The 12,809-nt window shown below is 33.1% G+C and overlaps 1 protein-coding gene across 1 annotated transcript; it reads left to right on the top strand.

The window, feature by feature from the left end:
• Positions 1-5,279: 5,279 nt before the first annotated feature.
• LOC125816008 (aspartic proteinase 36-like) lies at positions 5,280-12,104 on the top strand. The gene is made up of 12 exons (XM_049495595.1): positions 5,280-5,602; positions 5,689-5,809; positions 6,361-6,788; positions 6,893-7,049; positions 8,166-8,248; positions 8,361-8,457; positions 8,602-8,674; positions 8,751-8,972; positions 10,249-10,373; positions 11,087-11,188; positions 11,266-11,363; positions 11,540-12,104. Exons 1-12 carry the CDS (start codon positions 5,325-5,327, stop codon positions 11,721-11,723), a joined length of 1,968 nt encoding a protein of 655 aa, XP_049351552.1. The 5' UTR covers positions 5,280-5,324; the 3' UTR covers positions 11,724-12,104.
• The last annotated feature ends 705 nt before the right edge of the window (positions 12,105-12,809 follow it).

Here is a 12,809-nt window from a genome sequence, read left to right as displayed (position 1 = left end):
AATAATTAATTGTGGAACTATAAGTCCTAATCATAGTTGATGAAGCTCATGGTTCTTACAATAATCTGTATTATTGCTTAGTGTATCTATCAGAAAGATTCTTTTCAAGGATTTGGTCTCTCCTAATGTGTGTTAATTTTTGAAGTGATGGTAACACAAATTTGTCAATAATATATATTTTGTTGTCAAGGTTATATACGGTTGAAAGAGCAACTTTCACATTTAGCAAACATAAAAATCATATTTGTATGTTATAGCTATAGTTTGCATAGTTGCGCGCCATAACAAACTTTATGTTTGCTATGGAGCATCAGATTGTATAAATCGTTGGGGGCATTAGATTGTATAAAATCGCTGACAACCTCTCATTTGTATAAATCGTTGGCAGTCTCTCGTTTGTATAAATCGCTGGTAGCCTTTCAATTCAATTGTATGTGTTTGTATATCTACATAAAATTTGAATTTGTATACAATTGAATCGAAATAAAACGTTTGTATATCAAATCTCTCTCTCGCGCGCGCTTTACACAAACACAAATTATACATTGTATTTTGTATTTTGCAGAATCTGTGTTTGTATAAAGCGAGAAAGAGAGAAAGACAAAAGAGAATTGGGCAGGGGAAGATTTGTATTGTATAATTATAAGTGTATAGGACGAAGATATATGTATTTGCATGTGTATATACAATTTTCTCTCGCTTTATACAAACAGAAACACAATTTATATATTTGTGTTTGTATAAAGTGAGAGAGGCGAGGGAGAGACTGACGAGCGAGAGATGGAGAGTGGCGAGCGAGAATTTCAGGGAGAGAAGCGAATGACAACAGTTTGCTATGGGTTACAATTAAATCAAACTGTGGTTATAACATTTAATTTGAATTAATAGTTTGCTATTATATACAAATTTTCCTAGTTGGAATCTGGACATTGTCGAACTAACGGTTCATTATTAATTTTTTATCCTAAGGGAAGTCTCGGGCCGGGGCTACGATAAGATTGTTTCATTGTGAGTTGTGACCAGTAGGTTATTGATTCAAGTTGTGAAAACAGTTGCTTGTAGAGAGGTAAGGTTACATATACTAGACTTAATGTGGTGAAATCTTTTTTTCATCATAGCCATAGGAAAAATTGAGTATTGAAACTCCATTACCATGGATGTGTGTGGTGTCAAGTACTAATAGCTTGCCTTTTTTGTTGTGATCTTAGTTTTATTCTTGTGTCTTCCTTGTTGAATGAAGATATTGGATGTTTTGACTTTTCATATCTTAATTTTGTCACACACAAGAATAAAACAATTTCTCAAATACACATCACCTATTTAATTAAAATGATTGTCAATTTCTACGGTTCAATTATCAAATACTATATTATATTATTATTGCTGGCTTAAATGATTTGAACGTACTATTTTGTCATTTTCAGTAGTTTATAGTATTGCAATTATCATATTTAAAATCTGAATGATTAAAATTCAGACATATAAAATAGACCAATTTAATAATTGAGATCTAAATAATTAAGATTAAGACCTTAATTAAATGTGAATAATTAAAACCTTATTCTATAATATGTCTACTTGCAGAAAAATCTGCCCATGCTTGTAATTGTTTAGATTAATTCAGCTAATAATTAAGAATTTCTGGCGATAACCATTATATTTCGAAAGAGAACTAATGTTGATAAAGTTGCTTATAATTGGGAAAATTGTATGAAATAACAAACTACTAATTCAAATTAATTGTTATAGCCATAATTTATTTTATTTGTAATTCGCAGCAAACATTCCATTTTTTGTCATCTGATTCGGTATACAATTAGTTATTTTTGGTATACAATTAGGCATTTTATACATTTCGATATAAAATGCATTTGTGTTTGTATAAAACGAAAGGAAAGTGTATATACAAATACAAATACATATATTTTCATCCTATACACTGTCCTATACACTTATAATTATACAAATACAAATCTTATTATACAAATTACAATGTATAAATGAATTTATACAAAACTGAACAATTTGTATAAAATTGGATGTATCTAGCGAATTAGACAAATCAAAAGCTCCATAGCAAACATAAAATTTGCTATGGAGCGCAATTATGCAAACTATAGTTATAATATACAAATATGATTTTTATGTTTGCTATACTTGAAAGCTGCTCATCATAATTTATAATTATTTTTGAGGTGGCCTTTTAATTTTTTTTTAAATTATTCGTATTATGTTTAAAAACTTAATGATGTCACCATAGGGGCATAAATAGTGCTATTTATGGAAACTCCCCCTATTATGATTTTGTTTGAATCATTGGGCTGCTGAACAGGCCCAATTTAGTTTTCAGCCCGGAGTTAGTTGGACCAGTTTAGTTCTCGAGTCTTGTAAATAATCAGGAGTGGGGTTATTTCGACTTCGCCCCTATTTCGTTTTTAATTCTTGTGTCACGGACAATCATATTAGTGCTCTATAGATATAGTTTTGTTATTTGCGCTCTATAGCTATATCTTGTTTGCTATAGAGCCTCTGATTTGTATAAATCACGACGCCGATTCATAGGTGTCTATGAAAATTGTGTTTGTATATTTACTTCAATTTGTGTATGTATATGTTCTTTGTGTTAAACTTATCAATTATATATATGTGTGTGTGGAATCTTTGTACAAATACAATTTTTTATTAGTTTCATTTGTATATGTATATGTTCTATATGTTAGGCTTGTCAATTGTGTGTGTGTATATATATATATATATATATATATAATAAAAAAAAAATTGTTGAATCTGTATATAAATACAAAATTTTATTAGTTGTTATTTGTATATGTATATGTTTTTTGTGTTAGGCTTGTCAATTGTATATGTATACAATAAGTCTCACTTGAATGGCAAGAAAAATGAAACATTAGATGCAAAATAGAATTAAATGAAACAGTAGCGATAACATTTAATTTGATTTAAATGTTTGCTATTATGAACAATTTTCCTAAAAAAATTTCGCAAAACATAAATTTATATTTGGGATAATTAAAATTTTTATTAATCAGAATTAGCACAATTTTCATTATTATTTCAATTAGCCAATCAGCTATCTTAATTTTAACACATTAGCCAGCGTAGGAAATTTCCAACTCCCTTCTAATTACTTTCTTGGAACCTTCCTTTCGTCATACACAGAAGAAAATAACTACTTCTGTCAATTTTTATTTGTCATATTACATTTTTCAAAAGTCAATTTGACTAATTTTCAAAGTTAAATTAGATTACATAATTCGACATTTTTAAAAAATAATTTAGAACTATACGAAAAATACAATAAATTGCATTTTTTTTCATATCAATATAACGAAAAAACACATCGCAATATAACCGTTAAAGTTTTTATAGTTTGACTCTTAAAAAGGAAACTAGGACAATTGAAAGCGGAGGATGACAGTAGCTATGAAGTAAAACATGATTTGCTTTCTTCCAACTCCTTTAAATTACCGTTCTCATGCTGTTTCAATTTTGGCATCACTACTAGTCTATTGTTATGCTATTTTCGCCATTGAAGAAAAACAGAGGAGGAAAACGTGAATCATTTTTATAATTTGATATGTTGTAAACGTGATTCGTTTTGAGTGAATATTATATCAAAAGAATCGATACATCCAGAGGAGTTCATATCTAAAATTTTGAATTGTTGGTTGAAATTGAAAAAGTTGACCAACAATGCATACTTTATTGCATCAACAATATATATAGATGTATATACATCTCTGATCTATACACGAGTATACACTATTTATACAATATTGATACATTATATATACATATGACCATTTTATTGAAAATAATTTTTGTGTCGGTATATATTGCTAATTTGAGGCTATTTTTAATGTAAATGAAAACTTGACTATATTTGGTGCAAATAAAACTACTTTATATGAAATTATCCCTTTAGATTTTTGCATTACAATATCCACAAGTTATGTTCTACGTCCTTAAAGGGTTTATGTTTCAACAGACACAAGTTTAATTGTTAAGGACAAAAATTAAAGATCAATCCATTTAAAGAAAAAAAGAGTTAAAGACCAATGACTAATTGGGCAATTAAATGCTCAGGAGGAATTGGCAAACGAAGAGATAGCTCATATTTTCTCCATCTAAATTTCGATCATGTGTAAATCAACGATCACGAAAGCTTCTCTACTATTACCTTTCGATCAAGTAAATTCCACTTATATTTCAGATTTTTCTATATGATGATAAATAAATTGTTTATCATAGTGCAGCTAATTTTGGTAATATCTTATTATTATTATTATTATTATTATTATTATTAGATGTTAACTGCATAGTGCTTCTGATAAGATTCGAGTCAATAAAAACAATCAATACCTCAAAAAATGGATCGTAGCTATGAAAATTAATTAGGACTTGAAAGTCTAACCTACCGTTGGATTACATGTAATCAACGGTGTGGTCATTTATGTTAAAATGAAATGAAATATTAATTAATATTTAATTTCACTATTCAAAATTGAGTGTTATGTGCATCCCTTTGCGTTTTACTACAAGGCTTAAAAAAATGAATTTAAAATAAAAAATGTGCCTAGTAAGATGAAAATTTAAAAGGAATAGAGGCTATAAAATTTTGAGCAAAATATATGTATTGAAAAAATAAATCGGAATCAAAAACTTGTGTTACAATTTTAATCCACCGTTCATTTTAATTTGTCAATTGTGTCAAAAATATATTTTCACTTTTACTAATCATTTTTTATATATTAAGAGACTTTTTTTCTTCACATTTTTAAAAATAATAATTACTTATTTTCAAGTTTTTTCTCAAAATCTAAAACAATACGTCAATGAATATGATTATTATGCTAAAATTTTCATATTAATCATTAAAATAGAAAGAATGTTTTTAAAATATAGAAAATATTATCCTATCAATATAGATTGAGCCTGAAATATATAGAAAATCTTATTGGGAATGTCACTCTAAATGATCCTTACTATATGTCATTTAAATTTAATCGAAACTCTAATGTGAAATCGAAACATCAAATGAAAAACTAAAAAAAGGAGAAGTAAAATTTTCAAAATGATACCACCAACGGCACAACCCAACCCAAAGCACTAGGAGTAATTATCACGACAAAAACAAAGAAAAAAGAAGACGTGAAGTCAACGTTCGACCCACTCCCTTCTCCGCGCCTTTGCTTAAGCTTAATTCCTTGTATGTATTTGGTAATAACATCACTTTTTTGGGCAGGTGAACTGTTTACACCGTCCATTTGCACCGATTTACCCGACTCATAATTTGACCTCAAATGGCATGGCAACAGTTCACCATTACTCTCCTATGCCTCTCGTTGATCTCTCTGTTGATACGTTACGGCGTCGCTTCCGGTTTCCGAATTTCTGATGTTTCCAATATCAGCACCGGTTTCCTCCCTTCGCCGGCCGACGGCAGCCATCACACAACCATGTTACTTCCGCTTTTTCCTCCGAAAGACACTTCTCGCCGTGCTGAAATCTCCCGTCGGCACCTCCAGAAAAGCCCTGTCAGTGCTCGCATGTCTCTCCATGATGATCTCCTTATCAACGGGTTCGAATTCGTAGCTATTGCTCAGAATTTAAATTAGAAACTGTTACTAACTGTTTTGGTTGCTGATTTCTCAACTTTTGATGCAGATACTATACAACTCATATTTGGATTGGAACACCACCGCAGAAGTTTGCTCTTATTGTTGATACAGGGAGTACTGTTACTTATGTTCCTTGCTCTTCATGTAAAAAGTGTGGCAACCATCAGGTTGGTTCATCTCTCAACTATCTCTTTGTGATTTTGTTTTCTCTTTCCTTTTTCTGGATAAATAGTAAAAGTTACAGATTTATCTTAATTTTCCAGTTATGTGATTTCATAGCTCAGTAATTTCATAAACGATTATTAAAGAGAGGTGCTATGTTAGGCGAAGCCAGGATTTGAAGGTTTCGGGTGCACCAATATTATCTTAGCTTGACTATAAGCTCTAAGCTAAACTTAAAATAAAAACAATGAAAAATGGATTTAGCTGGATCCGAACCCTAGTCTCACAGGTGATGATTCCTCTGGCTTGTACTAACGGCACAAGGGAACTCATATGCTCCTCATGAGTGCACTGTTAATTATATCGTAGTTTCTGTTAATTTCTCAAGATAGAATTACATATATACACATAATTTTTTCCGAAGTTGACGGGTGCACGTGCACCCCCATTTATAGGTGTTGATCCGCCTCCGACTATCTATGGTTTTCACTTAGAATTGTGTGGCGTTTTGACTTCTTTCTTTTGATCTGTGGTACTATGTATGTTTCTTACTTAGGATCCTAAGTTTCAGCCGGAAAAGTCAAGCACTTATCAATCTGTGAAATGTGATAAGACTTGTCCCTGTGACCTTAAGAGGCAGCAATGTATTTATGAGAGACGGTATGCTGAGATGAGTTCAAGTTTCGGGTTGCTTGGAGAGGACGTCATATCTTTTGGAAATCTAAGTGAGCTTGGACCACAACGAGCTGTTTTTGGATGTGAAATTGCGGAAACTGGTGATCTTTACAGCCAACGTGCTGATGGAATAATGGGCTTGGGTCGAGGGGATGTCAGTATAGTTGATCAACTTGTTGGAAAACATGTAATCAGTGATTCTTTCTCCTTGTGCTATGGAGGGATGGATTTTGGTGGTGGGGCGATGGTTCTTGGTGGAATAAAAACCCCTGCTCACATGGTCTTTACCAAATCATATTTTGGTCGCAGGTATGTATTGGAAATAATTGAATATATACATAGGAATGTTAGGTCCTCCTAACAAATACACTTGATAAATCTTACGCATTTACTCTAGTCTCGGATGGCAACAGCCCGTACTACAATATTGAGCTGAAGGAGATACATGTAGCTGGGAAGCCGCTGAAAATAAATCCTCAGGTTTTTGGTGGAAAACATGGGACTATTCTTGATAGTGGTACCACCTATGCTTACCTTCCAGAAGCAGTATTTGTAGCTTTCAAGAGTGCTGTAAGATATTGTTATCTACATATTTGCCAATGTTTCTGTCATTTGTTTGATTCAAATCTACCTGAGAAAACGAGTAGTAGCAAAAGAACACGCTATTGGTGAGAAGATTTTCCTGAAGAAATTAAAAATTATCAACAATTTGCTTGTGTAGGTGACGATCCAGTATTTTCTGAAACCTTATGTAAGGAATTACAAAACAAATTCACTTAGAAAAATATTCATGGGAATGTTGTGTTTTTGATTATGTAGGTCAATCTATTAATTTTTGTTGTTATTCAAAATTTTGCTTACACCACTGATTGGTGTCACAAACCACCATGTCCTAATCACGGATCAACCTGTAGTCGGAGATTCCTATACATGTGTGGGACTGGAACTAAAATCTCTTAGTCAATAATAGTTTGTGAGCCGATACTTTGTTAGCTACTTCCTTGCCAAAAAAATAAAAAGCTTTGTTAGCTACTACATATTTTTGAAAGAAAAGGAATGACCCAAATATCTCTTGATCCTGTAACTCCACAGTCTAATATTGTTCCTTCTTTTGCTGCCATTTTTTCTGCTATCAAAGGACATAATTTTCATTTCATAACCACTTATTATGGTTGTTTCATGTTTTAAATTTCTCAATTTGGTAATACAACACTTCCAAACCTGATTTGTAGAACGTTGTTTTTTTAGCCGAGGAGTTAGTGCTATCTTATTTTTCGTTATTAAAACTCTAGTTAAAAGAGTTCAATTGTGCAATTGAGAGAATGAGAATTTGAGCCTATTGAATAGAGTCCAAGTATTTTTTCTCTCCTAATTTTTAGTTTTTATTTTTTCCATCAGAAACAACCTCCTTACCCCTCAAAGGTAGGGGAAAGGTCTGCGTACATCCCACCCTCCTCAGATTCCACTTGTGGACACACTGGGTATGTTGTTGTTGATGTTAGCAGGTAGTAATTTTCGTTATATTTAGAGTTCCTTGCAAGCTTCTAGACATCTTTGATGTTGTCTTGCATTGCTTTTGCTGTGTTATATTTAGTGAAGGGATAAGTGGATCACTAGTGGGTAATATCTTTAAATGCAACTAAGTCTATTCCTTTCTAGAATGAACCTCTCAACTTTTCTTTTCAGGTAATGAAAGAGCTTCATTCTCTAAAACAGATCAAAGGGCCTGATCCTAGTTTTAATGATATCTGCTTTTCAGGGGCTGGAAGGTATTAAACGAAGAGTTCTGAAATTAATTTGGTGTCTATGATTTTCTTGTTTAAATTTGTTTTCTTCCTATTGTTGGTGCTACCCATATTATTAATATCTTATATAATCCAGCGACGTGTCACAGCTCGCAAAGAACTTTCCGCCTGTTGATATGGTTTTCAGTGATGGAAATAAACTAACTATCTCTCCTGAAAACTACTTGTTCCAGGTAGGCATCTTATTCTTCTTTAGTACTTTGTTATTTATCTGGCCTGATGCTATTTTGGCTTCAGATCCACTGGCTTCTTTTTCTTTTTACTATTTTGTATTGATTATTTCCCCCCTTTTCCAATGTAACTTGTATGCTTTAAAGCATTTCAAAGTACGTGGTGCTTATTGCCTAGGAATTTTCCCGAATGGAAAGAATCCAACTAGTCTTCTTGGAGGTACTTCTCACTACTTGACAAAGTTCATCTTCCTAACTCTTCTGTGCTGAAATATGCATGCTTTTAATTGCAACAGGAATCGTTGTTCGCAACACTCTTGTAACTTACGATCGTGAAAATGAAAGAATTGGTTTTTGGAAAACTAATTGTTCAGAGCTATGGGATAGACTGAATTTATCTCCTCCTCCACCTCCATCTCCATCTACACCAGTGCTTTCAGGCTTGGATAACCCAAACTCCACTGCACATATGTCTCCTTCACCAGCTCCTAGTGGACCTCCTGGGTACGATATACCTGGTATGAAGAGACAACTTTTCTCCACATAGTATTTCTAAATTCTACTGGAAGGTTACTCTTCCCATTATGGTGCTGTCATAACTAGAACTGCTTTTTTTTTTTAGCATTTCTACTAGGAAGTTCTGAATCTGTATAGATTAATACAGTTGGTCTTCTTCTTAAAATAACATGAAATAGATCGATACTGTCGTTTCCTTTTCAAATTTCAATCTTATGAAAGTGAGGATCAAGTTTAGATTTGCATCTTGCTGATGTTATGATGTATTGCCTTTGATCAAATCACTTTTGAGTTTTGACAATTGAAATTCTGCCTCTTACCCTTAGGTCCAGGAATGCTGCTGTCTTTATATTCCCATTCATGTTGACATATGACCTTCCATTCAGGTAGTAAATCATCTAGTTTCCCTGGCATGCCAAACTTCATAAGAAGCAACCGTCTGTTTAAAATTGTTCTGATGTCATGACATTCTCAACCTTCTTTTAGCTGAAGAAAGATTTAATTAAACTGGAAATTTTTAATAATGACTTCAAGGAATACTGAAAACCCTTGGTTCCCTTTTATTCCCTTTCCGCTTTTTGTCCAACTCTCCGACTTTGACTACAGATTTACTCAGATCTTAAATAGGCTAGATAACATTTATTATTTTGTTAATCCACAACTCATGTGATTGGTAAGCTAATTTCCAAAGCAATGTGTTCATCTTTTTGGGATATTTTAGTGGACAACAGTATTTTACTCTACATAAATGGTCATTTTGAAATTTGCTATTCGTAAAGATGACACTTGAAATACAAATATGTCGTTGGTTAGCTAGGTTTGTTTATTATTGGACTTCTGCAAAGTTCGATAACTTGAAGGTTTAATGAGTAAAGTTGAATAGTTAATGGAACATACACTGACCATATGCCGACTGTCTGAAATTCACTCCACTAAGTTATAGTAATCAATTGTCAAATTTCTGGTGAATTTTGTGACACGAATACTTCGAAGTCTGAACGATGACAAGCATGATGAGAATTTTGTGGTAACTTCCTCGGGGGGAAGGAATGACAATCGCCAAAAGTTTCATGCATAATAATTTCCTGTTTTCACTGTTGAACATAGGCATGTTTTTTACCTAATTTCAGTTTGATGAATCTCTTCTATCTTTGCATAATCTCAAATGAGCTGACTTTTATCTTCCGAAAAAATTCTCAAGATTTCATTTAGTTTTGCTAGTGTCCATTAGAAATACTTATCATTGTTATCAAATTCATCTTTGACATCAACTTTCAGGGGAGATTGAAATTGGGCTCATTACATTTTACTTGTCACTAAGTGTCAACTTCTCAGAGTTGAAGCTACGGATTCCAGAACTTGCCCATTCCATTGCCCAAGAGTTGGATGTTAATGTTTCACAGGTAATTTGGTTTATTGTGGTAATTTTGGCAGAACCACTTTTTTCTCTTTTGATAAGTTACACCTTTATTTAATCAAAACAGCATTGCCAAGCTGCATATATTTTGGCATAAACAGAATGTCTGAGATTTATTCTTTCCAAGGGGGTCTAAAGATGCCATGCTACAGTACTATTCCAAATTAAACTGAGAAGTAAGAGCTTGTAATTGAAGTTTGTTGTTGTTGTGGGGGTGGAGGTGGTTGGGGGAGGGTTTGAATAGGTAGTTTCTTTTCTTGTTGAGCGTTTACACACAAGTTTTGGCAACCTACGACATAATAACACAGGAAATGGCTATGCAGAACTAGGGGTTTGTGAAGTTAGTTTTGAGAAGTCCTTTTTATTAGTATGATATAGCTTAGTTCAGAAAAACTTCAAAACTCGAGCTCAGAAAGCCTACCTTATCTTGCAGCATTTCAATATAATATTTGATTTCTTGTATGTTACTCAATCTCCACTGGTCTTGAGTTTTAACTTTGTTACACGTGATATGTCAATCATCTATGTCATAACCTCAAGCAAGGTTGGGAGCTATATGAATTCTCATCAAGAATTGACTATTTTTATGATGATCCTTAACCTATGGCAACTCAACTCTTTTATCCGGACTGCACTGACTATGCTTTCAAGTAGGTTGATTCAACTTTCTTTCACATGATGATGTCACTTACCTTGCAGGTTCGCTTAATGAACTTTTCAACAAAGGGAAATGATTCCCTCACTAAATGGGGCGTCTTTCCAGCAGGATCTACAGACCTTATGCCAAATGCCACTGCAATGGTGACTTAGCGTTCTAAAATATGTATTGCTATTCTTTGAGTTGAAGAATGTGTATTTATTCATGATATATTATGCAGGAAATAATAGCTAGGTTGGCTGAACATCATCCTCATCTAAAGGATTCCTTTGGAAGTTATAAATTGTTCAATTGGGCCATTGAACCTCCACCAAAAAGGTATACAAGCAATTTCTTCTGTCTCTTTTGCTAATTCCTTCATTTGTCTACCCCTCACAGTTCTATATTCTCTCTCTCTTTCTCCACCATTCCTTTTCCATGGTAGTTTCATCTTTTTCGTGCCTTGTGTGCTGTGTTAATAATATGATATCACATCCTTGATTTTAATTTTGTAGGAAGCATTGGCCGCGAAATTACTTGGCCCTAGTAGTACCATTTTTAGTTGTTTTGATAGTTGGACTATCAGCTCCTATTGGATGGTTAATTTGGAGGCGAAGGCAAGAACGGGCTCTACCTTATGAACAGGTTGGAAGTGTTGAAACTGTTGCTCACGAGCAAGAACTACAGCCGCTAAAATGAAAGGGAATTATTTGCCAAGGATGGTTCATGGTAAAAAGGAAATTTTGAAGTGGAAGTGTTGATCTCTTATACAAACAAATTCATGGTTTGAATTTTATGGGTTCGAGTTCAGAATTCTACCCCAACCCATATGGTTTATTGGGTTGGCAATCTATTATTTGTACTTCAGTACAAAAAAATTTAACACATATATATATAAGGTTAGGAACTTGGGATAAGTTAAATATGTCCTTTTGTTCTTCATACCACTACCACATCGTATGCTGTTTCTTTTCTCTCTTCTTATTGTGGTGTATTTCATGACCGTTCACATTCATTTTTCTAGCAGGTGCCTGTATTATTTTACCTGCATAAATACCAAAGTATATTTATGAAAACTTATAAAGAATCTAGTCTTTTATTTTATTTTTATACTTTACTAGGATTGGAGAAGAAGTAGAAATCCAAGTTAACAGTAGCAAGGGTAATAGAGAGTTGTAATCCATGCTTCTCGTTTAAAGTATGTCTTTCGAGGTGGAGTAGAGTGTAGACATTTCATACAAATGTAAGAATCTAGTAAATTACTTGAGCCAATAGTCCTCTGGAAACAGCCTCTTTACAGACGAGGTAAGAGTGTACACTCTACTCTTCTCAGACCAGTAGGATCTCAGTGAGTTGCTGCTGTTGTTGTAAGAATGTAGTAATTAATCTCTAGGGAAGATACGATTTTAGTAAGCACAATAATGAACTCGCGTATTATAAATATGGCTGTTACAAGTTAATACTAAAGTCAACTACAGCTATGTGAAATGTGAATGCATGAACGGATGAGATGTGAAATTTGACTGTTGATTAAATCGAAAAATTATTAAAGTCACCCAACTCAACAGCTGCGGAAGAAGATCCATTCTTTTTTATTTTTTGTAAGAAAAGAGATTTAATTAAATGGACCAAAAATACTGTCCTAATGAAATTACATGAACCCTTAGGTAATTTGAGACTGAATAAATAAGCTAACACCATGAAATTGAACGTTGATAAATCGCGGAGAGACTAGGAGATATGAAAACAAGGCCCCCCACATTATTACACAATTTTTTTTGTATA

Source organism: Solanum verrucosum, unplaced genomic scaffold (genome assembly GCF_900185275.1).
Source record: "Solanum verrucosum unplaced genomic scaffold, falcon-dt-bn FXZP01000261.1, whole genome shotgun sequence".
NCBI classification, from domain to species: domain Eukaryota; kingdom Viridiplantae; phylum Streptophyta; class Magnoliopsida; order Solanales; family Solanaceae; genus Solanum; species Solanum verrucosum.
The sequence above is the reverse complement of the archived record's forward strand: the minus strand, read 5'-3'. Positions and strand labels throughout refer to the sequence as shown.